At 38.2% G+C, this 18,518-nt stretch overlaps 1 protein-coding gene across 1 annotated transcript in view; it reads right to left on the bottom strand.

Moving 5' to 3' along the window:
• Positions 1 to 6,688: 6,688 nt before the first annotated feature.
• Positions 6,689 to 18,518, bottom strand: part of COL8A2 (collagen type VIII alpha 2 chain) — a 70,403-nt gene continuing 58,573 nt past the window's right edge. Inside the window, exon 4 of the mRNA XM_072420119.1 lies at positions 6,689 to 14,378. Within this exon, the coding sequence (XP_072276220.1) occupies positions 12,469 to 14,378 (1,910 nt within the window). The 3' untranslated portion in view covers positions 6,689 to 12,468. The remainder of the gene's footprint in view (positions 14,379 to 18,518) is intronic.

The following is an 18,518-nucleotide window of genomic DNA, read 5'->3' on the forward strand; positions in this document are numbered from 1 at the left end:
TTGATTTTTTTGCTGTACTCAATTTTGGGTGTTCAAGACTTGGAGTCTTCCAAACATAAAATTAAAAAAAAAATGGAGCACCCAATACAAATCTATCTCCATACCAAAATTTGCTAACACTATTAGTTAACACTAAAGAAATGGCTATGCATCTGAGTGCATTTCCTACCTTTGATTCATTTCCTCTGTACATGCCTGGGACCTACTTCTTCAGGAATTTGCAAAAATAGGATAAAATGGAGGTGTAGTGCACATTTCCCATACACAGAAAGCGTCCAGACCTCAATCATCTATACAAGCTCTCATTTTTTCATTAACAGGAGCCCAGGTTGGTTTCAATACAAGGTATCCCCTGACAATCCCAGTACAATGAGTGCTATGTCTGTCCTGCCATCTTATTTAGCACACACACAGGCCATAAAGAGCTGAACTGTCACGGATCCACAGGGCAAAGTGGTGGTCCCTCTGTGTCACCAACCCAGTGGGTGAAGATGTGCACAGGGCCCAGGGTCTAAGCAGTAGCTCGGTCCTCTCCAAAGCCTGCAGTGGTGAGGTTGTTGAGCGGCAAGCTGCTGCCAGGCTGCGACCCCCGTTGCCACCAAGGCAGGTGACTTATAACTAGCAAGAACAGAAAGTAGTGCCAGAGTGAGACCCAAAGAATAGTTGAACAAGTCAAAGGTCAGGGCAGGCAGCAGGAGTTGTCAGGAAACAGGCTGGGGTCGGTACACGGATAGATCAGTAACAGAACACATAAACTGGAGCAGTAGAAATCTAAGAGCAGAACCACAAGGAACTCCTTGTCCAGGCAACTTCCTGTTGCCAGTCACTTCCTTAAAAAAGGGATGTCATGTGATGTCATGTGAGCTGTGGACACCAAACCCACCAGCAGGGGTAGTGCTAGTGATGAGATAGTCTCAGATGTTGTTCACATGCCTGCCAACAAATGGATTGCATCTGCGGAACACTCTAGTCCTCTGAGGCAAAGGACAGCCAGCAACTGTGAAAATTTAGATAGTAATATTAGACTAGCATATAAAATACATGCACATATGTACAAGCATGCATGTATTGTTACATATTAATGCACATAATATGTCCATCTGACATGTAGGTATCTCAAAATATAACCTCATAGGGGTTTTAATCTTTCCCTAATCTATGCAAGACTTTAAAATATATATATTGCCTTAGCATACACTTTAAATATTTCAATTTACTTTCAGTCTAATCTGTGCACGAGAGGACATGACTGGGTAAATCAAAATTCAGCCCAGAGTGAAGTTTAAAGTGTACCTAAAGTCAGAATTTTAAAAGCATAAAAGCATAGACAACCCTTTTTTTGAGTGCAACATCCTTTAAAAAAAAAAAAAAAAAAAAAAAAAAAGGGTGCAGCACCACCCCCTAGTTCTGAATGGGAATGGATGGAAGCGCAAAGCCTCCCGAGCATCTCAGGCATGCGCATGTGTCAAAAGAGAAAAAAATTGCCCATCTCACGCATGCGCAGTGAGATGGGCAAATTTTTTTCCCATCTACGTCATCCGATCTTTTGCCTGGGTCGGGTGAAATAGGAACAAGAACCCAGAAGAAGAGGAGAAGATGGCGACACCCAGACCGCCGGCCCAAAGATGGATGCCAGGACGACACGGGACCCGATGGAAGAGACCTCCGGACTGATCGACAGCCGTGTGGGATTAAAGGTAGGTGTATTTTTTTGTTTTGGGCGACTTTTGAGTTTAGTTCCTCTTTAAGAGCTCTCTCACATTACAGGAATGCAGGGAGTTTTACTAAACACATGCCAATTACATAGCTATGCAGCACATTGCACACGTTTTTTTAAAGCACTGTGGACAGCAACACACAGTTACAGGGTTCCCAGTAGCACATTTCAAAGGTTTGTTTGGAGGGGGCATTAACAAATAATGGCAACCCAGCATAAAAACATAAGTGCTGTCCATTGTATTTCTGGAAGTGACAAGCTCTTTATAAACATGCAGGGGGTGTATTTTTTGGTTTCAATATATTTTTGGGGTTTTTTTTTTCACACCAATACACCAATGTATACAAGAAAAAACATTGACCAATTATTACATATATGTGACAACATTGCATAATAGTGCATATTATCAGTTCCATTATGGCTCTGTTCTGCCAATATGATAAACCTATTATAGAAACTTCCACAGTGCTTCCTACACCTATAGTGCAGAAGCTACACTTTGGTCAAAACAGTTCAATAATACAATTACCAACCCCTGGGACATGTGATGCAGAAGCCGGCCGGGGATCACACAGGACGCCGCTGGATTGAGGGAAGCAGGTAGGTTTTTTTTTCCTACCCCGAGTGTAAAGTTCACCTTGAGCCACACTCAGGAATACCGCCAAGGCAGTTAACAGTAATTTCCAAACAAGGGGATAAACCATGGAGACATAAAGGGGTCTCTATTATAAATATAGAAGACGGACACATGTTTTGTTGGTATTCATACTGAGGGCAAATTGGGTAAAGAATAATGTTTTGTTTTTTTTATTAGGTATCACTGTAACCACAGAACAACTATACTGCTGCTTTATAACCCAGCTGCTAATAATTGTTGAAAGTTCAAATGATTTGTTTAAAATTTGGTTCTTCTGCATTTCTTCAATTAGCTATATAAAAAGTCTCCACTAACTGGTTGCCAGTTTGTACAATTTATTTAGAGCCTTCATGGATTTTCAAAGAGCTATTACATTCAACAGGCACTCTCCTTAAGTGGAAGAAAATCTATCACAAATACAACTGCAGCTAAGGTAGCCCGTTCTTCAGTTTAGTAGTTAATACTGTACTTCCCATAACCAGGACAGAGGAAAACAAGATCCCCCCTCTGTGTCTGCCTACCCCCTCCCTTACTTTACTCTCTCCCTCTACTTTCACCCTTTCATTTGTGGATCAAGACACATCAGCTTCAATACTCATCAGCTGCCTGGTATTCTGAGGCTTAACTGATGACTCAAAGAAAAGGGAAATTCCCCAGGCAGCATGGGCTGACAGAAGGACAGTGGCACGGCCAATGGAAGGCCAGCAGAGGCGGGGAGCGTGTGCCCACAGAGAGGGCTCTGAGTGTCCCCTCTGGCACACGTGCCATAGGTTCGCCACCACTGGTGTATAGTAAATAAATTCTGACTTTGGGGAAGCACAGGTAACATATCAAAAGTTAGGGACTTGTTCTTACAAGGCAACCTGTGCATTGCCCTGAATGTCACACTGCCTTTTTAAACTGTGATGATGGAAATAGGGACTGTCATTGTAGGCCTCCTTATAAAAATGTGAGATGTCCAGCTATGTCTGTCTTGACTTTCAGTCACAGAGCCAGAATAAACATGCAGTTAATGTGTCAAAAAAGTGTCAGACCTATTTGCCTATACCTGATCTGTGAATCAGAATCAGTATGGTATTATGTTATCAGCTTTTGTGTATATAAAGCTTTAGAACAGAGACCTCAAACCTTCTAAACAAAGGGACAATTTACAGTTGTCACGAATAACAGGGAGGGGAGGGAAACAGAAAGGTTTTACTCACTACTAGGCCTCTAGTGGCTAGGGAAAAGGGAATGGTCACCCCTTGCAGACACCCTAACCTAGCCCTAACTCCTAACAGTATGAGTATCCCCTGAGGGTGGGAATACTCATACACAGGAACCTAGGCCCCACTAGGCCTGTATAGCCCTAGCAGTAGTGTCTGGCTTGAGACTACTGGTTCCTTCCCCTATGAAGGACCCAGTGTCTCCCTGAGGCCTAGTAAACAACTAAATAACCACAAAACACCAAAAGTAAAGCAACTTATCTTATTAGCAGATATAAACTGGAACTCAGGATGGCACAACACTCCAGCTCTTCACAACCCAGCATGAACATCAACGGCATAGCATGAAGTGTGAGGCCAGACTAAATGGTGGAGCAGTAAATGACCACCAGCTGCAGCTGATACAAGGGTGTTGTCATTACAAACAACAACACAGAAACAAGTAAAAACAAAGAGACTATCAGATAATCTCACATGCAGCTTGTCTGACAGATCCTCAAACTTCCGTCACGGAAGGGACCGTGACAACAGTCCTTCAGATTGTGTGTGTGAGGAAAGAGGTACCATAGCCAGTGGGAACAGTAAATGTTTAATGTTTTAGCATTTGTGGTCAAAGGGAGAAAACTTTGTTCCAGGGTTGGTAGTCAGTAAGGCCAAGTAAAAAAGTAAGTAAAAAAATAATTTTTTGTGATCAGTTGCAGTAAAGCCCAACTTTTGTATCAATAGAAGTAAGTGTGTCAAAAATAGGAGTCAACCAAAAGATTAAAACTGATTGGTGAATAACACAGTGGCACCTGACAAGGGGTGGTATACATTGAAGGCGGGAAAAATGTGCAAATTTAAAAGTCAAAGCAACTTTGACAAAGGAAAATTGTAGCAGATAAAGGATTGGGTCATCTTCAAAAGAGTAGGCCTTGTGTGTTGTTCCTGCTATGCAGTGGTTATTACCGCCACAAGAAAAGAGAACCAATCAACCGGCAACAGTATTATGGGCACCCAAGGTTTAATGGTATGAATGTGTGGTGAGGAGAGAGGCTAACTTTTTTGGTTCAATCTAATAGAAGATCTACTGTAGCACAAATTAATGAAAAAAAATACTTAAAGTGAGAATAAAAGAAGAGTATCAGGAACACAGAGGCTCGCAAACCAGTCAGAGTTCCTATGCTGACCTCTGTCAAATGCCTACAAGGGCATGTGAGTGTCAGGACTGGACCATGGAACAATGAAAGGTGACCTGTCAGACAATTGCCAATTAACCTATCTATAACCTCCTTACCACACACATACTCCTTCTGTGAGCTCTTGTAGTTCATTACATAGGGAGGGTTTCATGTAGGTTATGATACTCCACAAACACACATAGAATGCTCAAATTCTAGCTAAGATAATAACTCTGAAGGTTAAGGTTTATTGCACAACAACCAGTAGATTATAGGTTAGTACACAGTGTGTAGTCCAGTGAACACAAACTAGACATGTTGGGGATATCATTCTGCTAGGACCCAGGACAGCCCCAAAGCCCATTTCAGCCTGTTTCGGTACAGGCAAAAGTGGGCTTTGGGGCACTCCTGAGTTCTAGCAGAATGATTTTTGGTCTCTTATTGATTGTAATGATGGTTTGGCTATAGCACTGCTATCTACTACATCGTATATAGCTTTGAAATAGAATGTTAAACAGAATTTTAAATATCTTATATTTCAAAGGTCACCTCATTACACTAATCTGCACGGTTACACCTAGCAACTTGAATTGGTCAAACTCATCTGCCTAGAATTGTTTAGGTTCTATTCGTGCCATTAAAATAGTTCTGACCCTAGAGGCATGGAGTCCACAAGCTCAGTTTCAAGTCAATGAAATCTGGATAGAATTTGCAAGTCTATATTTCTGCCCCTACTTTTACAACATATATAATAAAGTAGCTCATGTGGTACTTGGGTGTGTTGTCTTATCTGATCTGGTGAATGGAAATTCTTGGTAAAAGAAGAATTTATGTTCTTGTGTCCATACCTAATGATAAACTCTTCCCTCCACTGGCGTATCTTTAAGTGGAATTCTGACATTGGTACTCTCACATTCTATGGCACAATCTGGTCTAATGAATTATATTTTCTTAGATCATGTGGGTAATCTTGTCTGTGTCTCTTTACCTGGCAAAGAGGTGACAGCAGGATGAAGTATGGGAAGAAGGAAGGCTGGTGGAGGCAAAAATGGTGTGACTTAAAATATGTTCTGCTAACATCTAATGCCACAGGACAACTTCAGAAGGCCTGTGGAGTCTATGCCTTGTGGGGCCCCAAAACAATCCAAACAATTCTAGGCAGGTGAGTTTGACTGACATGTGATCAGTGTAGTTCCCAATTCATTGTGTCAAAGAAAGGATTTGTACCATAAATAATGGTTTCAGGCAAGGGAATAGTGCCTTGACATGTGTGGTGTGAGTTGAAAGAATAGTGCCACATCTTTGGTGTCAGTAGAAGTAATAGTCCCCAAATTAGTCCTTAAAGGCATATCAAATGCACGTTTACAAGACAACTTTTTAAACATCCAATTTAACAGAAGCCATAGAGCTACACATTACTAGGTTTTTTATGCCCTTTGTGGGATAGCCTCACAAATAATGGATGACAGATCTGTTGGAGGAAGGGTGGCACTACAGAAGTGCGGCAAAATCTGTAATTTTTCACTTGGAAAGCCATAAAACCTGATATAGTTTGTGCTGTGTGCTGGTCTGATCCATTCATTCATTAGGATGTTTCAGATATTATTGTTCGTTCAATAAAGGTGCAACTTTGTACTGTACTCTTTGGAGCCCAGAAGTGGATATGACAATCCAAGCTATTGATGGTGATTATAGAGTCTGACATGAGGTTTCACAAGATGACTATACACATCAACATCACTGTTTGATTTTGTCATTTCCACTATTTTTCAGATTTCTGAAGTGGAACGCATTGCTGCTAAGTCTTTTTCTTGCATTATAATAATACACTGAATCATTCAGGCACTCTGATAATGCATACCCCTATAGACTGAGAACACCTATGGAGCAGTCAAGGCTTGCAATAAGTTAACAGCTGCCTACATCTCTCACACACACCTCATTCCCACAAAGAAAACTGCAGACAGGAAAGAGTTCAGATATTTTATTAGGAAACTGTCTCTATGTTATCCAGTCAGCAAAAACATAGGCAGTCGGCTCTGGCTGGACAGGAAAACCCCCCAGTAGAAATACTGTTTCAGCCACCCACAGACAGGGGGCCCAGATAGTGTGCAGAACAGGGCAAAGCCTCAGTAGAACACCATTTATAACCATGTGTCAGACGACAGCTTCTAGAGTTCTGCCGAACTGCTCTTTAGATTGCTTTTCAAACCATTACTTTAATTGGTTTTCTTAGAATGATTCAATTCATAATTGTCTTAATATTTTTGGTGGAAAGTGAACAAGTATCACTCTTTGTTGGGAACGGCTTCAAGTAATATATTTGTCTTTTTGATTAATGATGGTTGATTATTACTTGGCAAGCTTAGCTCCTACATAAGTTCATACAGTGCAGCTGTGATGACAGTCTTATCATTTGCGTGTGTGTTTTTTCATTCTTTTTTTATTATTAAAACACAATGCAATAGAAATGTTACAAGACTAGCTTGTTAGATGACTATTCAATATTCATGTAAGTATCAAAAATAAATAGCAAACAACTACAATTGGATGTTTGGACAACATCTTTTTCCAATGTGCAAATTTAGCAATTCAAACATACAAAGTATTTCTTGCAGAAAAAATGCAGCCCTTACAGTACTAACAATAAGTAGAGCTGGGTCTTTTTCCTTATACAAAAATAAAGATCTTGCAGTGCTTGGTCAGTCTTAATAACTATGTATAAGCATTGGTTATTTCCTTTTTAACTTTTCAATTAGGAGCAGAGCATGCAATATCTATAACTCTGCTGTTCCTGGCTATCTGCAGAGTTTTGCAGTTTTGGCAGACATTGGCAAAAATATATAGCCAATATATTTGGCAATGGGATAGTGGATATTTTGCAACACACATTATTTTTTTGTAGCTGCAGCCATATGAAAAATTATGTACATGTCATCAAAATTGTTGTTTTTGAAATTTTGAAAATGCAAACATTAGATCTCCAAAGAAACAGTGCCCACAGGTTAAAGAGGACCAAACCAGTAAGAAAATTGCAATCAGGCAGGCTGTTTATTGTAGAAGGAACAGGTGATGTCCCTGCCTGATTGCAATTGCACTCACCTTCCCTCGATCTATCATGGATTTCAACATTTTGTCCCGGTCCATTTTTGGGTTCTGGATCTTTGGCCTACAATTTGCCAAAAAACAAAAAATCAAACACGGAACCTTCTGAAATTATGTGCTGCGGACTAGTGAATCAAAGAGTGTAGTTTTTCCATTATAAATGTAGATATATTTGGTAAGAACCAAACACAGTATTTTAGGAGAGGAACCACCACAGGAAGTTGCATTGTAATAAAACAATTGTGATTTTGGGCAGCAAATCTACCAAAGAATGACTCCAATAATAAAATAAAATGGAGGATTATGGACTGGTCTAATCAGTTGTAATGAGATCTATTTTCTCCAAATGTATGGGGCCATAAATGTATGTTCTTCTAGAGTGTACCATTATATATATTTATATTTTTGTTGAACTAAATGAAAAAAGGTGCCCATATTTCTTGACACTGTTTAAATCAATATCTAATGTTTGTATGTTTAAATAAATGCTAATTTTCATGTGTTGCACATATTTTTACACATTTCGCAGAGCTAACAATCTTCATATATTCCTGATAATAAAAGTTGATTATAAAATACAAAAATCTTGCTACCATAAAACCAAGAAAGCCAAATACTAGCATTACCAATTACTATAATTAGGACGTTCCTATAATATTTAGAGAAATAATAGACAATGCACCTTTGACCTAAAAATCAATATTGTAGTAAGCCTAGCACAAGATTTATTCAAGGATTACACCATTACTAGACCATTCAGGGTCCCGAGGAAAAACACAGGTTGTATTATCCTGTGTTTTACAAGTCCTAGCATGGAATACACCTGAGAAGCTCAACCAACTTCAGCTGACCAATGAGTAAGTTAAGGTGGGGGGGGGGGAGGTGACAAACTCAAATTCAAAATATTGCTTGTTTAGTAGGTATTTCCAGCTCTACCTCTCTATCTTCATAACCCTATCTTTCAGTAATGCCCTCCATATATTCCCCAATAAACTAACAGGTGGGCAGGACAAACAGCCGGAAGAGGGCAGTTCCTCAGGTCATTGAATATAAGGACTTGTAGAGCAAAGAATAGTACTTCCTGTGTACCTGTTCCTCCTCAGGAGCCTGGTGGGTGAGTTAGTAAGGATGTAAGTAGCCACCATTTTGTTGATTTTAGTTAAAAAGAAGACTGTAGTATGTGGACAAAAAGGTAAAGCATTTTTATTGCCTTTTTTCTTTGTGTTAGGCTCTTTGAAAAGCTGATTTTTAGATGCAGTTGTCCTTTATTTATATTACCATAGTAAATTCCTAAATTATCACTGAGACAGACATGTAAATAAATATGTGAGAATGCTCAGGCATATTAGACAGATGACTTTGGAGGTTATTATTGGAGTTTATTAGGCACATTTATCTGGGTAAGGACTCTCCAAGAAACAGCTTGAGACTACAACAGTTTAAGCTTGTCAGCTCTGATTGATGTTGCTACAGTCCTCTTTAGAATCAGAAAGAATGCGGATTTGTAGGCAAATTGTCCTGTATTAGATTTGGGGAAAATTAATTATTTCTAATAATAGATTTTGGATGCTCTATGCGGCACCGTGCCTGCACTCTATATGGAGACACATTTATGAACACCACCAGAGTAGTTCTAGAGACATATACTTGTGATAATGGCATATTCACAGCCTGAAACTGCAGTGACATGGCTAATATCAAATGCAAAGTAACAAACCTTATTACTCAATTACAATTCAAGCATAATCAATACAAATCCAAAGCTATTAGCAGGACCAAACAGGAATGATATATTTAAAAACAATGTCAATATTGAGATTAATATTGCACTAAATGAATACATAACATTGCTAAGTAGGGCATAGCACCATTTTAAACAATTGAATAAAAAGAAGAATACAATAAACAGTATTTTATTTTTTTTTTTAAAAAAGGCACTGAATGGTGAAAAGAAACATTAGAAGGTCCCTGCCCACCCACGCAAAAATAAAATAACATAAGCATCATACAATGGAATTATCTAAACATGAGACATCTAATCATGAGAATTACATGAGACATACATCTGCTAAATTTTTTTTTTGCCTTATTTTTTTTTTTTTAGAATGCATTGTACAACAGTCAAGATTCTATCATGGTGCAAAACATAATAGCGTTCACATAAAGTTAGTCAAGTAGGCTTCAAATGTCTTATGCAATTAATGATTAAAAGTTTTTAAAACTTGATTGTCATGGAAGCCATATATTTTGTGAATACAATAAAAAGACTATGTGCCTCAGGATGTAATTCAAAAAGTGAATTTATAAACTAGGCCAGGTACCATAGACAACAAGTATAATAATGTTGAAAAAGCTGATCAGCCTTTATAAACAACTGCCATAAAATAGTGCGAGCGAGTGATTGTATCAGCAGATGGGATTCATATAATAAAGTACACAGTGCTTAGTATAAACTGAAAATTTTCTTGCTTCTACAAGAAAGTAAAAAGCCTCTATACTTTTCCTGCAGGTATTGGTGGCCAGTAGGGATCCACTTAGAACACTGATCAGCTAGTTTATTAGTTATACTGTATAACAGCAAAGCTACCAAGCATCAGTAAAGCTGTTTGTTTCTAAAGGTAGCTAAAGAAAGCCAGGGAGCCTCAAGTGCCAATAGTTTGGGGTCATTGGGCAGATTTGTTAAAACAACCGATTAGCTGGTATTCTAAGTAGGAAGTCACTGCCTATCTTCAGCAGAAAGTCAAGTGTGAAAAATGTTTACTCTCTTAGTGTAATTCTTTTAAAAAGTGAGCAGGTAGACCTAATATTGGAATCACTGCTGCAACATAAAAGATTCTAACTATATTGATTATGTAAATATATTTAGGTAAAGAAAACTACAAATAGAAAAACAAAAAAATGTTTTGATGATTTGTTAAATGAACCAAACTGCTCAATCTATTTGAGTAAGGCTTTTAGGTTAAAAAAATCCCGTTTACTGAAAAAGATGTGACCTTATGATTAGGTAAACTTCTGCCCAATTTTTACCCTACAAAATCCTGGGATTATCCCTTATTTATTTTGATTTTCTTTAAAATGTAAAACCACTGCAGTTTGATTAGATTTTGTAGAAAAAAAGTTAAATATTTGAAATAAAATGCCTATTTCACAAGTGAATTCAACCCTAAACTTACTAAATAATGATGTTTCCGTCCCATATGAAAAAAAAAAAATACAAACATGCAACATGCACGTACAATATATATTTGTTTGTTTTCAGTATACCCCAATAGTGGAAATGTCAAAGGAAGAAAACATTTATGGAAGCAAAAATGCTTGTAAAACACACAATAAAAACAAAATTACAAATACAGGAGTTCAGTGATGTGAAATTTTTTGGTGGGTTTCATTGAATGACAAATTACGTTCTATTGCAAGAAGATGATACAGTTGTGAATGAGGCCTGCATAATACAGGTTTTCCATTTATTCAGTCAGTATACTCCATCTTGCAACTTGATCTAAATATTTTACTTTTTTTTCCTCGCCCCTCTAAAAAATAATTTTTATCTGCCAGGCAAAGCCTTTTGCATGGACTAATATTTCACATTTTCATTTTTTAGGTGCAATTGTACAGAAAGCAAATTTTAATACCGTTTAGCATCCACCAATAAAATATAAAATTGACCAATTTATTTAAAAAAAATGCCAATGTAACACTACAAACAACACAAACAAGAAGTAAATTGTGGTGCTAAATAGAGTTTGTAATCCTTATATTGTTGATTTTCAGCCATTTAATTTATTGCTAAACATGAGTCCTGAAGATCAATGAAAGATCAATCAATCAGGGCTGTAATAATTTAGAATGTACTGTTTCATGCAATTAAGTTTAAGCAATTGAGGAGAGCATTGCATCTAAATACAAAAAAAAATTATTAAAGGCTCTCACCTAGGCCAAATGTGTCACAGCAGAACTTCCATTTTATCTTTTTTTATTTGCATAAAGTAACTTTTTACTTAGTTTACAATGTAAAAAAAACAAAACCTAGTTAAATATTCTATTTAAATCTTTGTATTGTAGAGAACTAAACCCCAAGTAATTCTGACCTCTTTATACCTTTTATGATGTCATCAAACACAACACTACATATGTAATACAAAAAGAAAAACATGAAAAATAAAATATAAAGAGTGTACATTTCTTAATAGGCAGTATACAGAAAGTTTGAAACTATGGTCATCTTGGCATACCCATCCTCATTGAGCTTACATTGAGTAAGTGCAGTGTTCTCACAACTACAATACTAATCAACATATGTTGCAGATACAGATAAATTACAAAGACAAAACACAATAATTTGGGAACATCTGTAAATTCCATAATGTTTATGCGGAAGAGCATCATTTTGCATGATATGGCCATCTGTGCCACAGGTTTGTGCTGTTTTAGGTCACTATGTCAGAATGTTGCCTTATTGCAAACTTTATCAGAAGAGGAACTTTAAAAGATCTTGCTTCAATTTGACCTTTTCAAACATGTATTCATTTCTTCTATGTGCTTTTTTCCCAGTGGATATATATGTATGCATAGATACGTTTTCATTTGTTTTGCATGTAATTTTTTAAAAGATAGTTTATAACTAAGGGTGAAAATATTTGTTCATTATGTAGGACAGAGAAGGAAGCCAGAGAATGAAGAATGAATGTACTCTGTTGAGTATAATCCATTGGCTTGATCTGACGGCATTTGAACCCAAACTTGGTCATTTTCCTTAAGTTCTAGTACTGCACTTCCAGACGCTTGGTCCATATAACCTTTTTTGTATTCATCATAAGTGTAGGTAGCCGGCACATTGTTCTTATACAGAGCAACCCAGATGTTGGTGCCTTTTACGTGTACGTGGTAAGCAAAGTAATAGATTCCGGGAACTGTACAAGTAAACATTCCAGTAAGAGGATTATAACCATTGTGACCATTGTACAAAGTCCTCTCAAATTTTATGGGCATGCCGGATGGAGGGAATGGTGTAGTTAGGATGGCAGTGAATGCAGGGGCAATTTTAGCAGACAGTTCTCCAGTGCCATACTGAGGCTTTTCAGGTTTTTCAATCCCAACAGAACCTCCTTCAGGCAAATGTAGACCAGCAATGGTTCCATCACCATATATTCCTGGAGGACCAGGTGGCCCAGGTGGACCAGGTGGCCCAGGCTGCCCATTTAAACCAGGAGCACCTGGAACTCCAGGTGGGCCCAGGGGGCCAATAGGACCTTGTGCACCAGTTATGCTATTTCCTGGAAGGCCAGGTAAACCAGGCTCCCCCTTTGGACCTGGTAGCCCTTGTGGGCCTAAAGGGCCCAATGACCCCTGCAGCCCAGGAATACCTGCTGGACCTCTAGGACCTGGCTGTCCTGGAATGCCTCCCTCTCCTTTATGTCCTGGACTACCTACCTGACCTGGCAAACCTGGAAGTCCCATCAACCCACCCTCTCCCTTTGGTCCAGTTGGTCCTTGCAGTCCCTGGGGACCTGGAAGACCCCTATCGCCAGGTATTCCTGGCTTACCTACAAATCCATTGGGACCTTGATTTCCTGGAAGGCCTGGTGATCCTGGAGGACCAGAAGGTCCTACGTCACCTTTTAGGCCAGGCAATCCATTTTTTCCAGGTAATCCCATTACCCCAGGTAGCCCTGGTGGCCCAATTATTCCCTGTGGCCCTTGTTCACCTGGTTCACCATCTAAACCTGGCTCTCCTTTCTCTCCAATTCCACCTTGCATCCCAGAAGGTCCTCTATCCCCTTTCAAACCAGGTAGACCGGGTTTTCCATATCCTGGAGATCCTGGTAAACCTGGCAAACCTCGAATGCCTGGTTCCCCCTTAGGACCTAATGGTCCTTGTATTCCAGGTAATCCATCTAAGCCAGGTTTACCAATGCCATCAACTCCAGGTTTTCCTGGAGGACCCTGAGGTCCTGGCAGTCCCCCTACTCCAGGTGCCCCAGGTGGACCCACATCTCCTTTGTTTCCAGGAGCCCCAGGTAATCCATCAAGACCTGGTTTTCCATTTCCCGGTGGGCCAGGTGGTCCTAAAGGTCCCAAAGGGCCTGTAGGTCCTCTAGTTCCAGGTATGCCTGGTTTGCCAATTCCAGGTTCTCCCTTACCTCCTTTCTCTCCACGGAGTCCTGGTTCACCCTTTGGCCCTGGTTCACCCCTAATACCTGGTTGCCCAGGAGCACCTTGCACACCTGGTTTTCCATTAGTAGAGATTCCTGAAGGACCAGGAATACCAGGAGAACCAGGCAACCCTCTAGGCCCTAGCTCACCCCTCATTCCAGGCTCCCCTTTTGTGCCGGGTAATCCCTTTGGTCCAGTTTTTCCAGGCATTCCAGGTAAACCAGGTTTACCAATACTGGAAAAGCCAGGAGGACCAGCAGGGCCTGGTTGTCCTTGTAAGCCAGGTTTTCCAACTCCTGGTTTCCCTGGGGGTCCCGGTGGTCCTTGGGGTCCCCTTGGTCCTGGTTGTCCTGCTGGCCCAGGTTCTCCTTTAAGATCCATTGGAAGCATGGGGGGCATATCTGTAAAGATAAAACATGTTAACCAATTAGAGATGTTTTGTTATTCACTAGTTTAAAAAGGTGTACAGTAAATCAATTTACTGATAAGGTGCTGCAAAATATACTGATCATCAGATATGATTCTGTACTAGACTAGGCTTCAAATATGACATTGCATACTTGGCACCAAACACTGAACAGCTTATCAAATTTGGAAGTGGATCAAATACAGGTTGTATTATTTGCCAGGTTTTGTTGGTTAATTAGTTACATAGTAAGTCGGGTTTAAAAAAGACATAAGTCCATCAAGTTCAATCACTAGGGAAATAAACATATCCCAGATATAAAACCCCATGGACATAGAAGTAGGCATAATTAAGTTTGACTTGTTCAAAGCTCTATAAAGGGTGCAATTTTTCAACAAAATTTTGTCTTTTAATACATATATTTTTTTTTACTTCTATTTAGCAGAAATAATGTTTTTTTTGCAGTTTATGAACAAAGTATGTTTACTGTACACCATGGTTATGAGCTGCTATGTCCTCATTTTACCTAAGGGCATGTTACAGGCAGACAGTAGAAACTTTTCATGGGTAAGAATATTAAATACTCATTATGCCATCATAATATTACACTATAGTTAGAGGTGAGTGAATGTGTCCTGGTTACTGTATATAGGTTAAGGGTGTAGAACAATGAACCCCTGAAATCTCTTCTAATTGGGTGAAACTTTGGTTGTAAAGTAGTTAAAATTAGCTAACCTAATCTATCTCATTATTCTCAGCTCATATCTTTCTGTGGTGACTAATGAAGCCATGGTATATGGTTAAGAGTTTTTCCAACCCATTACATTTTTGCCTATTGATTTTGGTATACTGTGTCCTAAAAACCCTGCTTCTGATGTGGCCATGTTTAAAGTCGTTTCAGTTTAAGTCATTATTTTTCTAATTCATTGGGCCTGATTTATTAAAGCTCTCAAAGGCTGGAGAGGATACACTTTCATCAGTGAAGCTGGTAAGTAATTTCCTATTTGTTAGCAAAGGATTTCAATCCTAGACTAGATCCATTCCATGTTTGCTGGATCACCCAGCTTCACTGATGAAAGTGTAACCTCCCCAGCCTTTGAGAGCTTTAATAAATCAGGGCCATTGCTGTGGATTTTTGGCAGAAATGAAGAAAGTGATGGAGTTTATCTGATCCTCAATAACTGACCACAAAACTACACCATTATTATTCTTTTACTTTTTCTACTGGGATAATGTTTGTGTTGACATTCAGTGTTCTCCTAGAGTTTTCATTCAGTGTTGACACTGATACTGAGTTGACATTCAGTGTTCTCCTTTAGGGAAATGTTAATTCAAATTATTAACAGTTTGTTTTCTTAAGAAGGGCATAAATGTTTTTAGAGCAACACTTTTCTTCTTCATAAACTTGCATGAGCAGATCTTCAGGTGTCACCCTTAGGTTCTCTGTTAAATATTTTGAGATGGTAACGAATTCTCTTGTACTGGTATTGTAGAACAGTACTAAAAAGAACTGCAATGGTGCTGAATTTCTTCCTTTTGTAAATAGTATACCTGACTATGAGTTTATTGTATAACCAAGCTTTTATTTATTAATATATTTATTTATAACTTTTGATTTAGTTTTTCGAGTATTATATAATACATTATGGTTGGATTTGAGTAATACTTGAATGTGCCCAGGTTATTGTGTATGGTTAAGGATAAGTATTCAAGCTTGAGGTTATAGTTGGAAAAAAAGGTGCTGTATAAAAATTGTATGAACAAAAGTAAAACATGTAACCCCTAAAACCTTTTGATTGGGGTGTACTTTGGTTGTAAAGCACAATGAAACTTTGTGTAATTTATGATTGGGTCACATTGCATGAGACACAAGTAAATAAAATGGGTCATAAATTTATGTTATGCATAAAGAATAGTTCTGCAGTTCACCATTTTTACAAAGTTATGTCACATGCTTATTTGTAGCCTTTGCTCAAGCTGTTTTTGTTCTGAGCAGTACACATCTACCTTTTGACATGACATGACAATGATGTAAAGCCTAATGTAATCTGGCCCAATAGGTAACTTAATAAAATAAAATTAAATAAAATATTGTTTACATAGTTTGATATTAGACATGTGCCTTATAAAAACAAAAAATGCCCATATGCGTAGTACACATACAACCCTGACAAATACATGTATCCAGCTCCGATATATAAAAAATGCTGATTTATTGTCTGTGTTAAAATCTCTCATGGGCAGGAGGCCAGCCTAGGGAATAGATGCAAAAACAACATAGACTACAACATCAATCAACCAGTGCTGCAGTTTGAGTTTATTTTAATATGACGCAGGATAAAATAAAGTAAAACATTTACTGAACGATTTTTTATGTCAACATTCAAATGTGCCATCTACTGGCAGCTAGTGGTAAACATTATTATTTCATTTGTAGTATTTCACATTTAATTAAAAAGAAAATAATTTTAACTTTATTATATAATCCTAAATTTAATGAAAACAAAAACGCAGTGTACAACAACCCAATGCATTCCTAAAATACATTTGACATTAGGGTGTAATGTAATGAATGCACACCTCTGATATCCGTTGTATATAACCAATACCAGGATGAAGAATTCTCCTCTCATATTATGGGATCATTTATGATGATAAATGAATCATGCTCAGAGCTATTTTTCTTTTCATGACAGTATTAATCCTTTAAAAAAGGAGGCCCTAATGCCCACCATACTATATATAGATTGCAAGGCATACAAATGGAGAACTAGTCTCCAAAGAATGCCAAGACTGCATATTCTGCTGTACATCCAAATTAGCCATAAAACTAAATGTGAGAGCTGTTTGTATTTTAAATCCCCATAAAAGGAAAGCAGCCTTTCTCTGCTCAAAATTCCCATTTATTTTCCAAATAAACACCACTGCACACATCCACATATGTGATGAATTTGAATTTAATTGCTAAATATAATTTGATTTTGAATGGGCTGCTGTTTCACATTCCCATCCTGTACTTATGAAAGACGCAGACATACAGTCATACTTCACCCTGGAAGCATTTGGACAGGCAGCTCACGATGGGAATGTAACATAATATAAACGTGGTCATTTGAGTAATTCACAATGTTGTTTTTCTCATTTTTCAGATTCCACTCCCCTACATTATTTGCAGATTAGGAGCATTTACCAGATACCAGACAAAAAAGTGGAATTTCCTCTTCTTTTGAGTAAAGCGAAAATATATGAAAACATTGCTGTTAAATATTCATACTTTTATAGTCATACTTGTTTAAAACTCAAATAAACCTGAGACTGAACAAGACAAAATCTGATAGTAATTTGGTTGATAAGTAGTTACAAACAGTGTAAAGAAGCAATGTGGTTGACAGAGTATTTCTTTCAGAGGCCAAATGTGCTTGTACACCGCAATACAGCCTATTTCCTCAAATTTGTGGAATAAGTGGGTAGGTTAATCAGATGTGACCATGCAACACCCAAGTAAGAGAATCCCTGCATTACAGTGGAAAACACATGAAGATTTGAAGTCTTAGAAAGTAGGTTAGGAGCAATTGTAGGACCTCTCTGTGGTCAGTCTGGCTGTGTGTTGTACAGCTACAAGCAAGCACAGCTAGTTCATAGGTAACAACATAGGTATAAATTTATGTAATTGACACGTTTGCTTTAAAAATGTATCTTGTACATGCACTTTATTGGTTAATCTTAATCAATATTTTAATCTAATCCTGTTTGCTTGGCTTCTGTATACTTAAAGGCAGCAGTGGGCTTTTAAAATTATGAAGCAAAGGGTTTTTGGTATATAATACCCACAGACGGAGGAAAGTTGCCTCGGGAGTGCTGCTACTACCGTATATGAGGACCAAGACAGTTGTTACTCAGAAGGAAAAGAGCACTCTTCCTTTCTCATAGGTAATGCTCTTAATGGTGAGGTTGTTGAGGCAAAATCCTTGTTTTGCTGAGATGTTTTAGCAGGTGACCATTAATCGCAAAGATAATACATCTGTATATGGCTTTTGAATCATACAGCCACAAAGTTTTATCTACCATGGTCTTCAGTTTGATTTATTTTGAGAGAATCATGCATATGGGTTTTTCCTCATTGTACTAGTTTGAT

This window comes from Pyxicephalus adspersus, chromosome 1 (genome assembly GCF_032062135.1).
Source record: "Pyxicephalus adspersus chromosome 1, UCB_Pads_2.0, whole genome shotgun sequence".
Lineage (NCBI taxonomy): Eukaryota > Metazoa > Chordata > Amphibia > Anura > Pyxicephalidae > Pyxicephalus > Pyxicephalus adspersus.